Genomic DNA, 21,139 nt, shown 5'->3' on the forward strand with positions numbered 1-21,139 from the left:
CCAGAGGTGACTGATTTGGTAAGGCCATCTTATGCAGAGACAGGCCACTGAAATAACTTAACCATTCAACAACGCTCCCTGAGGGGGACCGTGGAGTGCACTCACATGTAAGTAAACCTAAAAAAATAAACACATAGAGAAAGAAGTTGCCTTGCCACAGAATAGCATGGGGGTCTTCGCCTGTAAATCAACTTTTTTTATCTTCTGTTCTTTTTTTAAATCTTATTTTTCCTGTGTTTTTTTTTATTAGAAAGGTAATATTGAAAATATATGAAAATGTATGCACTCACTAACTGTAAGTCGCTCTGGATAAGAGTGTCTGCTAAATGACTAAAAATAAAAATATTCATTGATTTCCAGCGAGCGATGTGTTGGGTGGTGAGGGTGAAGGTGGAGGGCTAGAGATCTTGGTAAGACAGGTAGGAGCGTATGCGCGGCGGGATGGGCAGCGTCTGCACCTGCTGGGTGGGCATGACCCGTCGTAGTGCCATGCGACACAGGTGCTGCAGGCTGGCAATGCTCTTTGGGCACGCCCAGAAATGCACGCTGCCATCTCGAGACCTGAGCGAGAGAGAGAGAAAGGGGGCGAGAGAGAGAGAGTTATTTCCATGTCGATCTATCCCTCACAATAGCACTGAAAGGTAGGTACTAGGTAGCCATGGTCTGTCTAACAGAACAGGTTGAAGCATCGTTGTAAGATAACCCAGAGCCTGGGTGTAACCATCAACATACAGGGCCACCGCGCTTCCTATAGCATGCAAATAAAAAGCTGGAAAACCAGTTTTTGGCAGTACATAAAGTCTTGATTGATCACCTGCCACATGCCTATAGACTAGGGTGTGTGAGACTCAAACAGGATTAATCCCCCCCGAGTATCTAAATGGACTGGGGTATGGTTGTGTGTAGAGAGGTGTAGATGTGTGTATGGCAGGGAGGTGTAGGTAGGTGTGTAGGACTGTGTGTGTGTGTGCGCCTCACCCAGCTGCGAGGACACTCCCGTCAGTAGAGAAGGCACAGCAGAGGCCATTAGAGAGGGGAGCGATGGCCTGGGGAGACTTCTCATCAATGGTCCAGAAACGCACCATTCTGGGGAGAGAGGGAGGGACAGAATGAGTTAGTGGGTGTGTAGGAGTGAGAGAAGGAGAAAATAAAGAGGGAGAGGGAGACCGCAAGAGGGGCGCTGGTCAGACACAGCTGACACAGATCACATGGGAGCTGCACTAGGGCCAAAACAGGCTGGCTGAAATAGAGCATAAACACATGACAACCACATGAACACCGAACTGTAGGATTCCTTCATATTGTTCCGCTTCAACAGTGGTCTTGTATTTTCTAAGTGAAAAACGTTCGGTCAATTCTAAATCAAAGAAGCCTACTTTAGAAGAATTTACACATTTCCCCAAAAATAATATTTATTTTCCCTATTCAATCAAATGTAACTGTACAAAATCAAATGTTTTATCCTCATCCTATCTGAAAATCTAATCTTGAAAGATGTGGCAGATTTTTTGTTGTTGTTGTGTCCGCCATTTTGTGAAGCTCGTTCCTCCTCTCTGCCTTCTCACTGGTAAACACTTAGCAGCCTAACCAACGAAGGGAAGGGTGGGGCTAAGGAGAGAAGGAAGCAAGTCGGCGGTTGATTAATGGCTGTCATGTGAGGGTCATGTGACCAATTCCCAAAGGGGGCCCTGCCTGGCTGCAACAGCTCTGCTCTCACTCAGACCCCATTAAGACTCGTGACTCCCTCTCTCTCTCTCTCTCTGCTTCACAGCGCTCTGCTACTGCAGCAAACACTAACACTTTTTCATCAGCAGAGAGTGAGGGCACGCAGTTTACCGTGTGGGTGACAGCGCAAATGGGTGTGGTGAAGCAGCTATGGCCAACACAAATATTACAAATCTACACCAGCACATGCACTACACCTGAGGTAGAAGAGAACACCTTAGCGAGAGGAACAAGTGGGCATTAGCTAGAAGAACCTCAAACATTTATAAAGCTGAGCTTTTCCTTATTGGGCCCTTCTGATGCACCAGACACAGGTCTCAAGCTTTGTTCCTTACCTGTCGTCAGTGATGCTGGCGATGTGACGGCCATCGTGACAGAACGCTACGGAACGTACCCAGCGATCGTTGGCCCCTCCTGCAAAGATGGGCGAGGGGGGAGGGAAGAGGTGCCTGAAGGAGCGAAAAACACAGAGATAAGAAACCTTGAACAAGGTCTTAACAACATCATTGTGTGATTGCTTTGCACTAGTTCCTGGTGTGTGTGTGTGTGTGTGTCTGACTTACGCTAGCTCCATTAGCACAGTGCCCATGTGCGGGTCCCAGATGATGACGCGGGTGTCGTAGGAGGCGGTGGCGAGCAAGGCTCCATCGGGAGAGAACTCACAGGACACCACGTCGTTATGGTGACCCTCTAGCTTCCGGATCAGGGAATATTTATCCATATCCCAAAGGAACACCTAGAGAAGGAAGAGGTCCATGTTATAGCCCACAGAATAACGCTATGCAGGGACAAGCATTTTAAACTACTTAAAACACTTAACTTAAAAACGACTAACATAAAATGCAAAAACAGATGGAATGTAAATTACAAGTAGTTAAATTAAGCAACAAAAATAAAGCAAGAAATGAACAGAAAAATCATTGTATGCTCAGTGTCATTTTATGGCTTATGTGTTGAACTACAGACCAAACAATGCACAAAATAAAGCACATGCTACTCAAGCAGCAATGCTATGTTATGTAACAAAATGCATGTCACTGCATATCTGGTTTTTTAACATAGCTGCTAAAATTGTGCTCCATAAAATTGTCATTTCTATGACGTAGGCTAGCATTAAAACATATCAATATCTAATTACAATGTTTTCTCAATACTAACATTTTTAAGTCTACAGAAAAAGGAGAAAATAAAACAAGTAGTAACTTAAGGTAACATAATGTTACTCCACTGGTTTCCCCTTTCAGAGTTCTAGTTCACTGTGATTACAATAGGCTCGCACCTCCGGCGGAAGCCTACGAAGAGACATACTGCAAGAGAAAAAAACATTTGATGGCCAAAAGGTTGACGCCTTTGGACACACATATTTGCACACGGTTTTCAACAGTCAGCCATATGGGCTTGAACGTTCCTTTGCTCCAGTGCAATGTAATGCATTCTCAAGAGAAACATCCCTTGTCGTTTGTTAAAAGTTTAAATTGAGCAGAACAGAGCAAATCTAAATTAAACTCAAATTCTAGAGAGGCTTTAACAGTGATGTGGAATTTCGTTGTAACTTTTAGAACCAAAACAAGATTGTATAGGCCTATTCCAAATGTAACAAGGAGTTCTGCAAACATTGCACTTGAGCAAGTGCAACATTTCAGCTAAAGTAGATAAATGCCATTCCAAAATCAATGTCAATGGTTTCTGGGGGCTACTTCAGTTCATAATGTTCTCCTACTCCCTCCTCTACTCCCTCCTCTAGCGTTAGTGTGAAATGAAAGGAACCCAAGGTGAGGTTACTGCCTGCATTTTAGGCGAGCTACACAGCTCTACAGTTTATAAGACAGGCAACTGCCAGTGAATGTATGAGGAAAATCTGCTCCAAAATGGCAGACAGTTACCTCCTTTGTTTTCTGTGGCGTATTTAAATGAGGCTCAGTTCTCTATAACATTTCTGTTCATGCAATTCAGAGTTCAGTTTGAATGTTTTGGCAGTTTTGTTTTCCGTACTATGACGAGTATGTGTTCTGGTTTTCAGTCATAATGTATGAGAGACTGTTCTTCCTCTCCCACTATGGTCACAGAAAATAATTAACTGTTGTGTTTGTTTTCTGTCAAAGTGGGATATTTCCTTGGGGGAGTTGAATGAGGAAATAGGGAATTCACTAACTTACATCATGTTTTTTCAACTCCAACATTGTCCATGTTAATTTGGGACAAAGGCGGACATTTATGGGGAGGAAGACAGTCTGCGGAGCCACAAAGAGTCCTTTCAATTCTCATTTACGCCAACAATGACCTGGCCCCTGCACACTAACTCCATTACAAAAGGGGCTGAGCGGGGTGGCCACAACAGAGATGGGCGTGCTGACTGGCCCTTAAACTTGGGACCCGGGAGAGAAGTCAGGAGGATGAGGGAGAACTGCGGCTATCAAACTACAGTAACTGATGCTAACAGCCTCATTATGGAGAGACAAATAATCAATGTCATTCATACAAGTTAGAGACTGTGGGTGGGCGAGACTGACATTGAACTGACAAAAAAACTACAAACCTAACAAAATGTCAGTTAAGGTGTGCTATAATAGGCAGGGTTTCTAATTAAGTACAGTTGGGAGTGGGGGGGGGTAAGGGGAGAGGGGTAAGGGACCGTGTGGTTGGGAAGGGTTTACTTTCCTGCCATTTAAAATTACTGTTTTATAACGGATATAAAAGGAACTACGACAGCGGAGGTAGACAAACATGGAGACAGCAGCACCTACGTACGGGAGACCTTGCGGTCAGGTAGGTGCAAGGCTGCCCTGCCCCCTGGGCAGGGGCACAGTGCGTCCCAGCCCGGCAGTAGTAGTGGCACTGGTGCCACCAGCCAGCGGTCTGCACCGGCTGCTTTATGTCAGCGCGGCGCTCCCTCCCTTCAAAAACACTCACACACCTGCCACCTGTGACAGGGAAAGCAAGACACTTATGGACACACACAGCCTAACAACAATCTAGCTGCACCCTGCACAAGGAGGATGGAACTGGCTACAGTAACTAACTACTAGCATGTTTATAAGGTTCTTGCAAAGTGTGTATCTTTGACTCAAGTCATTGGGGTCCGATCCCTCACTGGCTGGGCAGCCATCTTGGGGACTACGCCACTTAGCTAACCATCTAATTTTCTCCTTGCATACCATTTACTAAATGCCAGGCAGAGTGTATCAAAAGGGGAATCCAAAAATCTTTAGAACATTTCTTTGAATGATTTGGGTCTGCATTGAGGTTCAAATGGCATCAAATAAAGCATAGCAATCTGCATCCCACATACTAAAGCATCAAATGAACAGTTTAGATTGTGAGTTGGATTGTAGATAGAGGATAAATACTGGAACTATTACAAAAGTGTGTGATAATTTGTTTAATACCAAAGTTGTATTTCAAACAATGCCAAACCGAACTACAGGCAGGGTTGTTGAACTAGTCATGACACCAAGCATAACGGTCAAGATTCAGTTGAGGGGATGGGGGAAGGTGGGAGTGTTTCATTGGTAGGTCATTGAGCATAACTAGGCACAAGCAATAGCACACAGAGTAGCAGTTCATCTCAAAAGGGAGCGAAGGGGGAACAGGTGTACGTACCGCTTTACCGGCTCCGACAGAGCAGAGGACTGAGGAGTCTGGTGAGAATGCGCTGCAATAGACCCAGTGCTGATGACCCCGCAACACTTTCACCATGTTACCTACAACACAGCATCACAGCTTGTTATGACATGTACATGTGACAGAAAAATTATTATTGTGATGAAGTAACAGTATAACGAATGTCTGCTGATTATGTTTCCAAGCTTTACAGGATTTTCTGCAGGATTTCAATTGGGATAATTGGGCTATTTTAATTAATGGGCTTAGATGGTAAAATTGAGGTTTTTCCAATTAGGCTCTGGAGACTAGCTTTGTGGTGTTTCATGTTTAAAGTTACAAAAACTATACAAAATCCTACTGCTTGTGTATGTTGCTTAAGTCATTTGAAAACACTGAATCACAGATAAAACAGATGTGTTAGTGGTGATCTGACCTTGATCAATCACTGGATACAGGACTGTTTTGGTCAAAAGAGGAGAAACTAGGTCAGTGCCCTAGGCAATACCCCCCCCAGGCTTTTATTCAGGAGACCTCGTTGGACCTGGGCCCAATTTTAACATTATTCTCTGCTCATGTGAGCTTAGAATACATGCAGGGGGTGATGGGCCTTTCAACGTGGAACCGCAGCAGTAGCAAATTCCACATTCCACTGGAACTTATCACATGCTACCTTCTTCTTCAGCTTCATGTGTGTGGATGTGTATTAGCCCAACACACAAAAATGACATCTGCATGGATCATAATCATCTTGACCTCAACAGATCAGTGTGGCTTGCTGGCACAGCTGAACAAATCTCTAACAAAAACATTAACTATGTGAAACTGTGAAAAACGGTTTCAGTTCCAAGATAATAACATGGAGTCAAGCTAAATCAAAAGGTGTTCCTCAGGGCTCAGTGTTCTTACCGTCATCTTTCAGGTCCCAGACCCTCAGGGTTTTGTCTCTGGATGCCGAGACCAGCATGAGGCTGCCGTCAGGGGCGAAAGTCAGGTCTCGCACTATATCTGTATGGTCCATGAGATTCAGCAACAGCTTTCCTGTAAAGGCAAACAACCCCAGAGTTAATAATAAAACTAATGAGGTACACAGCAGACAAGTTACTGTAGGTCAACTCCACCACCTCTGTTTACACAGCCTTGGGGAATTTGTCATGACTTGTGGATTAAAATGCCACACAGCTGCATTTTTTTTATTCCCTCTGTGGTAAAGGGTGTAGAATAGTGTGGGTTCCACACCCATGCGAAAAGTAACGAGAGCGCTGTCAGTTTGTACAGAGGCACAGAAAAAGAGTTGAGAGTGAGATGGAGCAGAGAAAAAAACAGAAGAATTTAAGAGGGGAAAAGAAAGAGGGTTGTCACTGTAATTAGCCCACCCAACTACCTCATCCCCATATTGTTATTTATTTTGCTCATTTGCACCCCAGTATCTCTATTTGCACATCAATCACTCCAGTGTTAATACTAAATTATAATTGTAATTATTTTGCACTATGGCCTATTTATTGCCTTACCTCCATAACTTACTACATTTGCACACACTGTATATATATTTTCTATTGTGTTATTGACTGTACGTTTTGTTTACCCCATATGTAACTGTGTGGTTGTTGTTTTTACCGCCCTGCTTTGCTTTATCTTGGCCAGGTCGCAGTTGTAAATGAGAACTTGTTCTCAACTAGCTTACCCGGTTAAATAAAGGTTAAATAAAATGAATTCTCCATCTAACAGAATGACGTCTGTAGCCATGAAGTGCTTTGAAAGGCTGGTCATGGCTCACATCAACAGCATTATCCCAGAAACCCTAGACCCACTCCAATTTGCATACCGCCCCAACAGATCCACAGATGATGCAATCTCTATTGCACTCCACACTGCCCTTTCCCACCTGGACAAGAGGAACACCTACGTGAGAATGCTATTCATTGACTACAGCTCAGCATTCAACACCATAGTGCCCTCTAAGCTCATCACTAAGCTAAGGATCCTGGGACTAAACACCTCCCTCTGCAACTGGATCCTGGACTTCCTGACGGGCCGCCCCCAGGTGGTAAGGGTAGGTAACAACACATCTGCCACACTGATCCTCAACACGGGGGCCCCTCAGGGGTGCGTGCTCAGTCCCCTCCTGTACTCCCTGTTCACCCATGACTGCATGGCCAGGCACGACTCCAACACCATCATTAAGTTTGCTGACGACACAACAGTGGTAAGCCTGATCACCGACAACGATGAGACAGCCTATAGGGAGGAGGTCAGAGATCTGGCCGTGTGGTGCCAGGACAACAACCTCTCCCTCAACGTGACCAAGACAAAGGAGATGATTGTGGACTACAGGAAAAAAAAGAGGACTGAGCACGCCCCCATTCTCATCGACGGGGCTGTAGTGGAACAGGTTGAGAGCTTCAAGTTCCTTGGTGTCCACATCACCAACGAACTATCATGGTCCAAACACACCAAGACAGTCGTGAAGAGGGCACGACAAAGCCTATTCCCCCTCAGGAGACTGAAAAGATTTGGCATGGGTCCTCAGATCCTCAAAAAATTCTACAGCTGCACCATCGAGAGCATCCTGACTGGTTGCATCACCGCCTGGTATGGCAACTGCTTGGCCTCCGACCGCAAGGCACTACAGAGGGTAGTGCGTACGGCCCAGTACATCACTGGGGCAAAGCTTCCTGCCATCCAGGACCTCTATACCAGGCGGTGTCAGAGGAAGGCCCTCAAAATTGTCAAAGACTCCAGCCACCCTAGTCATAGACTGTTCTCTCTGCTACCGCACGGCAAGTGGTACCGGAGTGCCAAGTCTAGGTCCAAAAGACTTCTCAACAGCTTCTACCCCCAAGCCATAAGACTCTTGAACAGCTAATCATGGCTACCCGGACTATTTGCACTGCCCCCCCCACCCCATCCTTTTTACGCTGCTGCTACTCTGTTAATTATTTATGCATAGTCACTTTAACTCTACCCACATGTACATATTACCTCAACTACCTCAACTAGCCGGTGCCCCCGCACATTGACTCTGCAACGGTACCCCCCTGTATATATAGCCTCCCTACTGTCACTTTATTTTACTTCTGCTCTTTTTTTTCCTCAACACTTTTTTTTTGTTGTTGTTTTATTTTTACTTTTTTTGTTAAAAATAAATGCACTGTTGGTTAAGGGCTGTAAGTAAGCATTTCACTGTAATGTCTGCACCTGTTGTATTCGGCGCATGTGACCAATAACATTTGATTTGATTTGATTTGAACAACTAGTCCCACTGACTGTGCTCTTTGTTGTTTATCTGATGAGTTGAAGCCCTGGACAGCTCTATTTCAAAGGCTGGGCCTGGTGTTGACAGTCAGAGTGACACAGAATACCCTCTGGGTAGACTGACATACAATAAGTGCAATCAGAGTAATCCAGACTTAATCCCTGCAATTTGTTGCTTCCTGATACTCAGTCTAAACACTGGTTCCATTGAGGGAAGGATGGGACTCAATTACAATAGCCATTCTCAAATAGTCGGCCAACAGTCGGCCAACTCCAAATTGGGGTATAATAATCTATTATAATAGTTAACACAATAACACCCTAATTGTGCCTGAAGCCAAATCCTACCAAAAGTCATGCCACCGGCCATATTCAGCCATGAAATAAAGAAATCAAAGCCACAGTAATCCGTTTTTTTGTAGCTTAACTATTGGTTTTGGTGAAATTCTCTATAAACCATTTGACTTTGAGGAATTAAGTATCACAAAGCAAAAACAGGTTTTTAGAAATGTTTGCTAATTTATAAAAAATAAAAAACAGAAATACCTTATTTACATAAGTATTCGGACCCTTTTCTATGAGACTTGGATTTGAGCTCAGGTGCATCCTGATTCCATTGATCATCCTTGAGATGTTTCTACAACTTGATTGGAGTCCACCTGTGGTCAATGCAATTGATTGGACATGATTTGGAAAGGCACACACCTGTCTATATAAGGTCCCACAGTTGACAGTGCATGTCAGAGCAAAAACCAAGCCATGAGGGTTGAAGGAATTGTCCGTAGCGCTCCGAGACAAGATTGGGTCGAGGCACAGATCTGGGGAAGGGTACCAAAAAATGTCTGCAGCATTGAAGGTCCCCAAGAACACAGTGGCCTCCATCATTTTAAAATGGAAGAAGTTTGGAACCACCAAGACTCTTCCTAGAACTGGCCGCCTGGCCAAACTGAGCAATCGGGGGAGAAGGGCCTTGGTCAGGGAGGTGACCAAGAACCTGATGGTCACTGACAGAGCTTCAGAGTTCCTCTGTGGAGATGGGAGAACCATCCAGAAGGACAACCATCTCTGCAGAACTCCACCAATCAGGCCTTTATGGTAGAGTGGCCAGACGGAAGCCACTCCTGAGTAAAAGGCACATGACAGCCTGTAGTCCCCTGTAGCTCAGTTGGTAGAGCATGGCGTTTGCAACGCCAGGGTTGTGGGTTCGTTTCCCACGGGGGGCCAGTATGAAAATGTATGCACTCACTAACTGTAAGTCGCTCTGGATAAGAGCGTCTGCTAAATGACTAAAATGTAAATGAAACCAAGATTGAACTATTTGTCCTGAATGCCAAGTGTCACATCTGGAGGAAACCTGGCACCATCTCTACGGTGAAGCATCATGGTGGCAGCATCATGCTGTGGGGATGTTTTTCAGTGGCAGGGACTGGGAGACTAGTCAGGATCGAGGGAAAGATGAACGGAGCAAAGTACAGAGAGATCATTAATGCCTGCTCCAGAGCGCTCAGGACCTCAGACTTGGGTGAAGGTTCACCTTCGGACGACGACCCTAAGCACATAGCAAAGACAACGCAGGAGTGGCTTCGGGACAAGTCTCTGAATGTCCTTGAGTGTCCCAGCCAGAGCCCGGACTTGAACATCTCTGGAGAGACCTGAAAATCGCTGCGCAGCAACACCCCATCCAACCTGACAGAGCTTGAGAGGATCTGCAGAGAAGAATGGGAGAAACTCCCCAAATACAGGTGTGCCAAGCTTGTAGAGTCATTCCCAAGAAGATTCAAGCCTGTAATCGCTGCCAAAGGTGCTTCAACAAAGCACTGAGTAAAAGGTCTGAATACTTACGTAAATGTACAAACCTGTTTTTGCTTTGTCATTATGGGTATTGTTTAGATTGATGAGGGGGAAAAAAACTATTTAATTCATTTTAGAATAAGGCTGTAACGTAAACAAAATGTGGAAAAAGTTAAGTGGTCTGAATACTTTCCGAATGCACTGTATGTATGCATGCATTCTATTTGTCCTTTGTACATACGTAGGCATTTACGTATACAGTGTTCCTGGTAGATACATTTTCAAGGGCAGGTTTAAAGGGCCCTGTATGGAGGTGTGTTAGAGAAAGAGAGCGGGAGAGAGAACCAATGAGTCTAGGAGAGCGGGGGTCCTGGCGGGGTTGTAACGTCAGCACTGTGTTGGCAGCAGGGAGAGAGGGGCCGTGGGCAAACATCATCAATCAGGAGTGTCAGTAAAAAACCTGGGCGCAGGAGAGGAGGCGCAAGCAGACAGCCAGCAGGGCTAAAATCAACTTCAACACGTTATATAACCGACTGACTGTGGCTTCAACACACAGACCATAAAACAGGATGCCAGCTAGAGGTGGGTGGGTAGATGAGATGGGCAGAATGGGATGGCGACCTTGTTTCACTTCTGGAACAGAACAATGAGCATTCTCTTGGCTCTTCTACTAGAAAAACTAATTATATAACCCTGTGTGCATCAGGAAGGCGTATGTAACCCTACTGGGATAAATCTCTCTTTAATGACTGGCTGCTAAAAAGATTACCAAAAAATCCTGCATCTGGGCAACAGTTGATGTCACAGCAATCAGGCATATGATCCAGAGCCAGTGTTTCCCCTATATTCATTTAAATCGTTGCTGCCACTACAAAATGTATGTAGAACAAGATCATCTTTGAGAACTAAGAATCATCCAAATAAAAATATATCTCATGGCATGGGGCCCCCATTGACTTTGTTATAATGTTTGAGTCACTCAGATAGCATAAGAACACGGCATAAACCATGGCAAAATGTGTAGAGTTGCAGGAAAGAAGCTTTAAAACTGCAATTTACTCTCTCTGCACCATGTGACACATTGTGTATAATTGCAGGAAATTCCCTTTAAAAACAGCAACAACAACAAAATCTGCGGCCAAGAGGAGGGCCTCTAAATACTAAGCCCAATTTTGATCCAGAAAAAACCCTGGAGTGCCAAGTTACAACGTAAATGTGATATGTGCCTGACCCCCCCCCCCCCAAACGCTAACATTGCCACCGCTGCTGAAAAAAATCCTAGGGGAAACACAGCACAGCCAGTGATGTTATAAAACCCTCCATTCCATTTAGAACACGACTGGCGAGCTACCACCATTTGAGCTCTAGGCAAGAGATATCATGTCCTCTCCCCTACACATAGGTGTAAACAGCCCCACCCAATTTCTACCGTGCTGCTTTCAACTATAAGATATGTGAGAGTGAGCAAAGGTAGAAGGGTGAGGTGGATTTTCTGGAATGAAAACACAGCCCAGGATTTGTGTGGAGAAAGTTGATCCTAGAAACCTCCCTGAGGCTTCAACTTACTCCCTACTGATTCAATAACTTGTATTGGTACATGGAACTAGGAATAACACACTGTGAAAACAAAGGAGTCCAGCTGGTCGTGATGTTCATGTTTAATCTGGTTCTCACCAGTATAGACGTCCCAGATCTTGATGCGTCCATTGTTGAGGCCGGTGGCAAGCAGCAGCTGGTCCTGACCGAACTTGAAACGGTGCCACTCTATGTTGACGCAGCGACTCTGCTTCTCTGGCACAGACGAGCCGAAGGCCAGGCCCCACACGATGTCACCGCAGTCGATGGTGTGCTCCTTGGGCTCGCCCACTGGCACCACTGTTCCCCCCTTGCTGTTCTGCAGTGACAAACGCAGAGGGCCCGCTTCGTTGGAGCCTTCCCCACCGCTGGAGAGTGGGATAGAAAGAGAGGAAGGAGAGGGGTAATGTGGAAAGATGCGGAGCGAGATGGAGAGAGGGCAGAGAAAGAGAGGAAGGAGAGGGGTAATGTGGAAAGATGCGGAGCGAGATGGAGAGAGGGCAGAGAAAGAGAGGAAGGAGAGGGGTAATGTGGAAAGATGCGGAGCGAGATGGAGAGAGGGCAGAGAAAGAGAGGAAGGAGAGGGGTAATGTGGAAAGATGCGGAGCGAGATGGAGAGAGGGCAGAGAAAGAGAGGAAGGAGAGGGGTAATGTGGAAAGATGCGGAGCGAGATGGAGAGAGGGCAGAGAAAGAGAGGAAGGAGAGGGGTAATGTGGAAAGATGCGGAGCGAGATGGAGAGAGGGCAGAGAAAGAGAGGAAGGAGAGGGGTAATGTGGAAAGATGCGGAGCGAGATGGAGAGAGGGCAGAGAAAGAAAGGAAGGAGAGGGGTAATGTGGAAAGATGCGGAGCGAGATGGAGAGAGGGCAGAGAAAGAGAGGAAGGAGAGGGGTAATGTGGAAAGATGCGGAGCGAGATGGAGAGAGGGCAGAGAAAGAGAGGAAGGAGAGGGGTAATGTGGAAAGATGCGGAGCGAGATGGAGAGAGGGCAGAGAAAGAGAGGAAGGAGAGGGGTAATGTGGAAAGATGCGGAGCGAGATGGAGAGAGGGCAGAGAAAGAAAGGAAGGAGAGGGGTAATGTGGAAAGATGCGGAGCGAGATGGAGAGAGGGCAGAGAAAGAGAGGAAGGAGAGGGGTAATGTGGAAAGATGCGGAGCGAGATGGAGAGAGGGCAGAGAAAGAAAGGAAGGAGAGGGGTAATGTGGAAAGATGCGGAGCGAGATGGAGAGAGGGCAGAGAAAGAGAGGAAGGAGAGGGGTAATGTGGAAAGATGCGGAGCGAGATGGAGAGAGGGCAGAGAAAGAGAGGAAGGAGAGGGGTAATGTGGAAAGATGCGGAGCGAGATGGAGAGAGGGCAGAGAAAGAGAGGAAGGAGAGGGGTAATGTGGAAAGATGCGGAGCGAGATGGAGAGAGGGCAGAGAAAGAGAGGAAGGAGAGGGGTAATGTGGAAAGATGCGGAGCGAGATGGAGAGAGGGCAGAGAAAGAAAAGGAACAGAAAGAGAGGACAGGGAAATGAGGGTGACGGAGGGAAAGGAGAGGGAGAAAGGAGTGTTACATGTAGTGCAATGATCACATGACTTTAATGCAATCCAATTAGATGAGTGACATTTCAAATGCCCGCTTCTTGTGTGTGTGTGCTACATATTTGAATAATTTATTTGTTTTAAAAAGAGCTGCCTCAGAATACAGCTGCAGGTGAAATATTCTGTGTTCTGAACGAGTAGGCCTACATAACGGGATATGGATTACGACGGGACCGTTATATCAAGTTCTGTACCAACAGGACTGCTGCTCAAGTTTGGCGTGAATGAAAGGGATGCGGGACACTCGTTTTAATGAGATGTGCCTTTCCACATTCTGGTTATTCAGCAGCGTAGAATACCCCCAACTCAGCGAGATGGCAGTGAAGACCCCCAACTCAGCGAGATGGCAGTGAAGACCCCCAACTCAGCGAGATGGCAGTGAAGACCCCCAACTCAGCGAGATGGCAGTGAAGACCCCCAACTCAGCGAGATGGCAGGGAAGACCCCCAACTCAGCGAGATGGCAGTGAAGACCCCCAACTCAGCGAGATGGCAGGGAAGACCCCCAACTAAGCGAGATGGCAGGGAAGACCCCCAACTCAGCGAGATGGCAGTGAAGACCCCCAACTCAGCGAGATGGCAGTGAAGACTTCATTCGTCTTGTCCTCTCTAGCTCCAACCAAATCTAAATATTGCAGCAGACTGGCTGTTAAAAGAACCTTGAGAAACCGCAAGATGTTTGACATGTTGGTGTCCAAGAGACAGGCACATCTTGTACTAATCTATTTATTTTTTTACATTGTATATACTGATAGAATTAAAGATTGTTATTTGTTTATAAAGATACAGTTGCTACATTGTTTTTATTGACAGCACAGGTAATGTGATTGTGTATAATGACCAAATCATATTTGTCATTTATAGACAGACAGCCCCTGCCTGAAGGCAGCCCCTGAAGGCAGCCCAGACAGAGAGACACTGCCCATGAGTACAACACAAACAGACAAACAAACCATGAAGGAAGCCAAGTAAATACATAATTCATTAATTTAGTGTAAAGTAAAAATAAATAAAATGTTTTTATAAAGAAAAGGCAATTATGAATTTTCTATTTTTTTAGCGGTCTCCAGAGGAAGAAGGCCATGCCTTGCTGGTCCCTGGCACAAAAACTTTTGAGAAAGGCCATCTTAGAGGAGCACGTCCGGCTTCCCATATGAATATCTCTGTCTATATCTGTCTATTTAACCTTTAAAATATAGAAGTTGTTTGCCTTATATTTTGCAGCTAGCACATCTCCACACCTTGACCGGTTTTCAATTTCTAGCAATATCTCTCCACTGGACAGGACTTGTCTCAACCATTCTGGCCTAGTTAACCACAACAACATCCAATAGGCAAGACAAAACAGTGTACTACAACATGTCTACTATACAAAAAGCTATTTTTGCTCAGACAAGTTGAAAAGGTTCTGGAGGCGTCACAAGGCTTTATTGTGTGGAAAAATAGCCAGCTCTGTAGAAAGGCAACTGATAATACACGCCACGTGTCATTGGCTGCTTGCTCCACAGCACACTGCGCTCTGTTTCCTCCTCACAGGGAAGGATAGCACAAGTAATGAACTACAACTACTAGAATATTCTAGAACGAGACCAAGAACTCAACTAGGACTGTAAACAACAATTTGCGGACACTTTTGATAATGGTGTTTTCCACTAATGGAACATTCGCGCATATAGCATACTACCATGTACGTAATTGAAGCGCTTATAATGTTAAGAAATAGCCTAATAGTTTCAACATTTTAAGCTAAACGTTCAGATCGGTTGCATAAATAAGTTTTTTTGATGCTAGTTGTATTAATTTGGGATCTATCGCATCCCACAACTGTCCCAGACTACGTTCTGAATATTTATTTCTCGCACAGAATAGAATAGGTTTACTTTTGTACTACAGGGGATAGTAGATTCACATAGGCTAGTGCTTTTGCTGTTCGTTAGGCCTACTCATCTTGTTGGCTGACGAAAAGTAAATGTGGACAAGTTCTTCAATATGCACCTCGGAATTGGTTAAGGACGCGCGCAGTTGCGTCCCCGATGTGTCGGTCTTAATTTGTAGCCTGTAAGAAAGACCCAATCACGTGACGGAGAGCCATGTGAGTGAGAGGGCTTCCGATTGCGCAGCACACTCAGACAGAAGGGAACAACGCAGCACTCCGGGGCGCAAAAGGCATGCATTTTTTTAGGGTGCATAACGGCCATAAAGGGGATGCTGCCGCGAAATTCGAGGCATTATCAAGTGCTTGTCAAATTGTGAATGAGAGACTATTGGAGTGTGTGCAGCCTGCGCAAAAAAACAAAGCAGAGCTCATGCCTTTCAAGCAACTTTTTTCAAATCATCATTAGAATCTCATCATGCAGCCTTACAATGTATTAAAAATCAAAACATATAGCCCAACGTTTGTAGAACAAGTAGTTAGATTAATAACTCTAAATTAAGCAAATAGGAGTACCTATTTATTTGTTAACTGCTCAACACTCCCTCAAATCGTTTGGATAAAATATTTATATTTTATTCAGCCTTGTTCAATTGTATTCTTCATACTATAAAATAATGCCACAGAATTATAAGCAAATCTTGTCTGCTAAATGAACTAGTGTAGCCCACAGCCATTTGGCATAGCCACATCAGGAACTAACATAAGGACAACTCAGAGTATGCTATTATTTTCTTCTGAAATAGACAACATTTTCTTCATATCATGCTTCTTTAGACCTGTCTAAAATAAATAATGGCTGAAGAAATTTCGTGACCACCACAGCCCTAGTCTCAACCCCCCACAAAAACAACCTGTCAGAGAACCAATCAAAGCTCAGCAAGAATTAAGCACAAATACTGCATTTACAACAGCCTCCTGTCCAGACCAGTATTGATTTGATATGTCGTTTTTACAGAAGAGTTTACAGCCTGACACGTAGAAGTTGACTTCATGGCAGTAAACCTAACATTATTTTACAACATAAGGATACAGTAATAAAACCCTAAGCTGTTATGTGTTGCTTTCTCTTGCCAAAGACAAGACCGTTGTTGTAAAAGTTTGACTGCACCTTACAGCAGCTTTTCTAACGTGCCAAAATTATAGGCCAAAATAACACAAGGCCCTTTACTATATTTCCACTCCTGAATAACAAGAAGCAGTGTTTTCTTTCCTCTAACTTGGTTTAGCAAGAACTCCTTATTAATGAAAGTCCACTCTACGTTATCAACCATCAGCTGTTGCTTTAAAAATAGAAGAATCTAGTACAGAACACCATCAAGATATTCAAGCAAAACAAAAGTGCATATTGTAAGAAACATTAGGGGACAGGAATTAAGCAACAGTAACTAAAAATATCTAATTCTGAAGAGAAATATCAATAAAGGATCAGTCTGTTGAGGGGCATGAACATGAAAACTAAATGTATGCGATTATTTGGGCTACAATGGGAGTTTTTCCCCCAACCCCGTTTTACCCTGCAGTGGCCTTCGTAAGTTTGCAGTACAACCTGTTCTAGTAAAAGCGTGGAGGAGCGCTCTAAGGTCCTTAAAACACCAGACAATGAAACAGGCACGGCAGCTGCCAAATGAATACCCAGTGGGCACCAGCAACACACCAGCACACGCCACAATCACTGTCTCTCTTGCTCCCCTGCGCTCTACTGCCGTCTCTGCCAAATAGGACTCCACACCAGTCAGTGCATTCGTTGCACAGACAAATGAGTTAGGCTATTCAGAAACTTGAAACGCCATAGTTGAATTTCAAAACTCAAAAGGAATAGTTGCTTCTATAGGCCTCCCTCAAAATGTAAACAGACCTTTGAAGTAGGGCCTAACCTGTTATTTTCTGATCACAATTGTACTAACTAAGAATGTGGTTAGGCCTAGTACAGGTACTTACAAATTCTTCAGGCATTTTGACCAGGGAACGAGCCTCACAATGCGATGCCCTTGAGACCAAGCGAAGTAGGAACCATCAGGTGCAAAGGCTACAGTCCAGGTCTCTCGCCCGGACTTCTGGTCGAAGGGAGCAACAGGCACTAAGAGTTCACCGATGAACTTAGCCTTACCTGGGAACAGAAACAAGAGACCAGTCAGGGATCGATAGCACAAATACCACAATGACATGGTGCTTGTGAGCAACATCTGAATGACAGTGTAGAAAAGATGCTTCGGGGCTAACTGACCTTAGCCTGGTGGAACTAGCCTGATCGCTGCGTTCATCATTCTATTTCACCAGCCTGGTCGCTGCATTCATCAATCTATTTTCACTTCCCAGTGAAATAGAAAGGGGAACACAGATCAGGCTGATTCCACCAGGCTATACTGACCTCCTGCTGTAGCTGGATATGAATGTTCAATGTCAGAATTGATGCTAAAATTATTTTTACTGAGAGCTTCTTAGAGTCAATTCTGTTTTGTTATTTGACATGTCATTAGAAATGTAAACGAATGAAAATGAAGTTAGCTATAATACACAACATATTATTAGCCCAACTAACTTATTTGAACTGGGTACCATAAACATATGGTTGGCCAAGTAAATGACCCGACGAAGATCAATAAAGCGGTGAATTGGGAGCTTTAACAGTGTGCGGGCCTTCTTGTTCTATACTAGTATTCTTTATTAGCCCAGCACCAATGTTTTTAAGGATGTGCGTATGACCAAACTTTTCTATGGCCAAGTAAATGAGACATCATACAGTCCCAGCCAAAACATTGTAGAATAATAGTGAAGACTTCAAGACTATGAAATAACAAATATGGAATCATGTACAAACCAAAAAAATACATTTTATATTTGGGATTCTTCAAAGTAGCCACCCTTTGATGACAGCTTTGCACACTCTTGGCATTCTCTCAAGCAGCTTCATGAGGTAGTCACCTGGAATGCATTTCAATTAACAGGTGTGCCTTCTTAAAAGTTAATTTGTGGAATTTCTTTCCTTCTTAATGCGTCTGAGCCAATCAGTTGTGTTGTGACAAGGTAGGGGTGGTATACAGAAGATAGCCCTATTTGGTAAAAGACCAAGTCCATATTATGGCAAGAACAGCTCAAATAAGCAAAGAGAAATGACAGTCCATCATTACTTGAAGACATGCAGGTCAGTAAATCCTGAACATTTCAAGAACTTTGAAAGTTTCTTCAAGTGCAGTCGCAAAAACCATCAAGCGCTATGATGAAACTGGCTCTCATGAGGCCTGCCACAGGAAAGGAAGACCCAGAGTTACCTCTGCTGCAGAGGATAAGTTCATTAGAATTACCAGCCTCAGATTGCAGCCCAAATAAATGCTTCACAGAGTTCAAGTAACAGACATCTCAACATCAACTGTTCTGAGGAGACTGCATGAATCAGGCCTTCATGGTCGAATTACTGCAAAGAAACCACTACTAAAGGACACCAATAAGAAGAGACTAGCTTAGGCCAAGAAACACGAACAATGGACATTAGACCGGTGGAAATATGTCCTTTGGTCTGATGAGTCCAAATTTGAGATTTTTGGTTCCAGCTGCAGTGTCTTTGTGAGACGCAGAGTAGGTGAACGGATGATCTCTGCATGTGTGGTTCCCACCGTGAAGCATGGAGGAGGAGGTGTTATGGCGTGGGGGTGCTTTGCTGGTGACACTGTCTGATTTATTTAGAATTCAAGGCACAGTTAACCAGCATGGCTACCACAGCATTCTGCAGCGAACGCCATCCCATCTGGTTTGGGCTTAGTGGAACTATCATTTGTTTTTCAACAGGACAATGACCCAACACATCTCCAGGCTGTGTAAGGGCTATTTTACCAAGAAGGAGAGTGATGGAGTGCTGCATCAGATGACCTGGCCTCCACAATCCCCCAACCTCAACCCAATTGAGATGGTTTGGGATGAGTCGGAGGCAGAGTGAAGGAAAAGCAGCCAACAAGTGCTCAGCATATGTCGGAACTCCTTCAAGACTGTCGGAAAAGCATTCCAGGTGAAGCTGGTTGAGATAATGCCAAGAGCCTGCAAAGCTGTCATCAAGGCAAAGGGTGGCTACTTTTGAAGAATCTAAAATATAACATATATTTTTATTTGTTTAACACTTTTTGGGTTACTACATGATTCCATGTGTTATTTCATAGTTTTGATGTCTTCACTATTATTCTACAATGTAGAAAATAGTAAAAATAAAGAAAAACCTTGAATGCCTAGGTGCATCCAAACTTTTGACTGGTACTGTATATCACTTTCATTTATTATGCAGTGTTGCAACAAAACACCAATTTTATTTTATATTATTAGCCCAACTTATTTTAACTGGGTACCATAAACATTCGGTTGGCCAAGTAAACGAGACTTGATATATCACTTTAAACTATTGCAACAAAACACCAATTTTATACAACAGCTTTGAGATATATCAGCGCGCATCCCCGACTAGTGAGGAATGAGTCATACTGCAGAAACGTAGTTACCGCCGCCACCACCAGAGAGAAGGACATGGAAAACATTGTGCGGACTGCTCGCGCTGTGTGTGGGCACAGAGTTTCTACCATATCGTCTTTGGTGTGTGGGGCCACTGGGTATAAACGGCGGGGGCAGGGTTAATGTGACAGGCGGTTACTGTAGTGTGTGAGTCTCTAGTCTAGTTAATATGATATACTATGGAAGAAACGACTTAACCTACAATAGAAAATAAATTAAGTAAGACTATCTATGGCGTCACCGACAGATGAAAGGTGCAACATAGTACCTAGCTAGCTAGGTTAATACATTTTAGCTAGCGAGCTGTATATTCACACGTTTGCAACCCCTCCTCCCAAAACACAAAAGCGCAAGATAGTGAAAAGGATCTCAACTTACCTATTTCATTTTCGTTTACAGAATCTGGGAAGCTTGCCATCTAAATAGAAACCTGATCCTTAGAGAAAAGCCTATTGGTTTAATAACAAAAGTTATTGGGAAAATAAACAAAAAAGTAGCTAGCTATATAATTAGCCAACGAGAAAGCTGGATTCTATTCCGACGTCTGGAATGTTGTGCTGCGCACGTAGCCTGCTGCTAATATTAATATCGCGTGAGCCCAAATAAAGCTATTATTTTTGGAATTATCTTCTTTACAATCCGTGTGCAGTCTAGGTATTGTTCAATTCAGCTGGATGGCTAAAATCTGCGTTCATTGAAATCCACGAAATTACTGTGTTACAGCACACCGTTGAATACAGACGACTACTTTCAAATACAATGGCTGAAGAGTAGACTGGATAGCATCTTTTCATTCCCTGGGGGAGGTCTCTCTGAGTGGGAGGGTTTTTCGTCATACGTCATCATAGCTACCAAGGTGATGAAATGGCACCTCCCCTTCATTTGTAAGCGTTGTCATGTTTTCCAGTCTCATTTATCACCATTGATATACAGGTAAAAGTCAGTAAATTAGAATATTTTGAAAAACTTGATTTATTTCAGTAATTGCATTCAAAAGGTGTAACTTGTACATTATATTTATTCATTGCACACAGACTGATGCATTCAAATGTTTATTTCATTTAATTTTGATGATTTGAAGTGGCAACAAATGAAAATCCAAAATTCCGTGTGTCACAAAATTAGAATATTGTGTAAGGGTTACATTTTGAAGACACCTGGTGCCACAAACTAATCAGC

General features: G+C 44.1%; 1 protein-coding gene across 1 annotated transcript; it reads right to left on the bottom strand.

Moving 5' to 3' along the window:
* Positions 1-269: 269 nt before the first annotated feature.
* LOC121567748 (WD repeat and SOCS box-containing protein 1) lies at positions 270-20,754 on the bottom strand. The gene is made up of 9 exons (XM_041877992.2): positions 20,339-20,754; positions 17,408-17,576; positions 12,049-12,317; positions 6,235-6,366; positions 5,326-5,426; positions 2,289-2,461; positions 2,061-2,174; positions 979-1,086; positions 270-561 (listed from the first exon to the last, which is right to left on the bottom strand). Exons 1-9 carry the CDS (start codon positions 20,376-20,378, stop codon positions 399-401), a joined length of 1,269 nt encoding a protein of 422 aa, XP_041733926.1. The 5' UTR covers positions 20,379-20,754; the 3' UTR covers positions 270-398.
* Between the last annotated feature and the right edge of the window lie 385 nt (positions 20,755-21,139).

Source organism: Coregonus clupeaformis, chromosome 6, assembly GCF_020615455.1.
Source record: "Coregonus clupeaformis isolate EN_2021a chromosome 6, ASM2061545v1, whole genome shotgun sequence".
In the NCBI taxonomy this organism is placed as follows: domain Eukaryota; kingdom Metazoa; phylum Chordata; class Actinopteri; order Salmoniformes; family Salmonidae; genus Coregonus; species Coregonus clupeaformis.

Bases quoted from the DNA above. Each gene is read 5' to 3' on its own strand.
- LOC121567748 (XM_041877992.2), bottom strand. From the start codon at position 20,378: ATGGCAAGCTTCCCAGATTCTGTAAACGAAAATGAAATAG. The intron at 5,427-6,234 runs GTAAGAACACTG...GCTGTGTTGTAG, and splicing joins CTGGGACCTGAAAGATGACG to GTAACATGGTGAAAGTGTTG. The intron at 2,462-5,325 runs GTACGTACACCT...TTCCTTCTCTAG, and splicing joins CTGTCGGAGCCGGTAAAGCG to GTGTTCCTTTGGGATATGGA.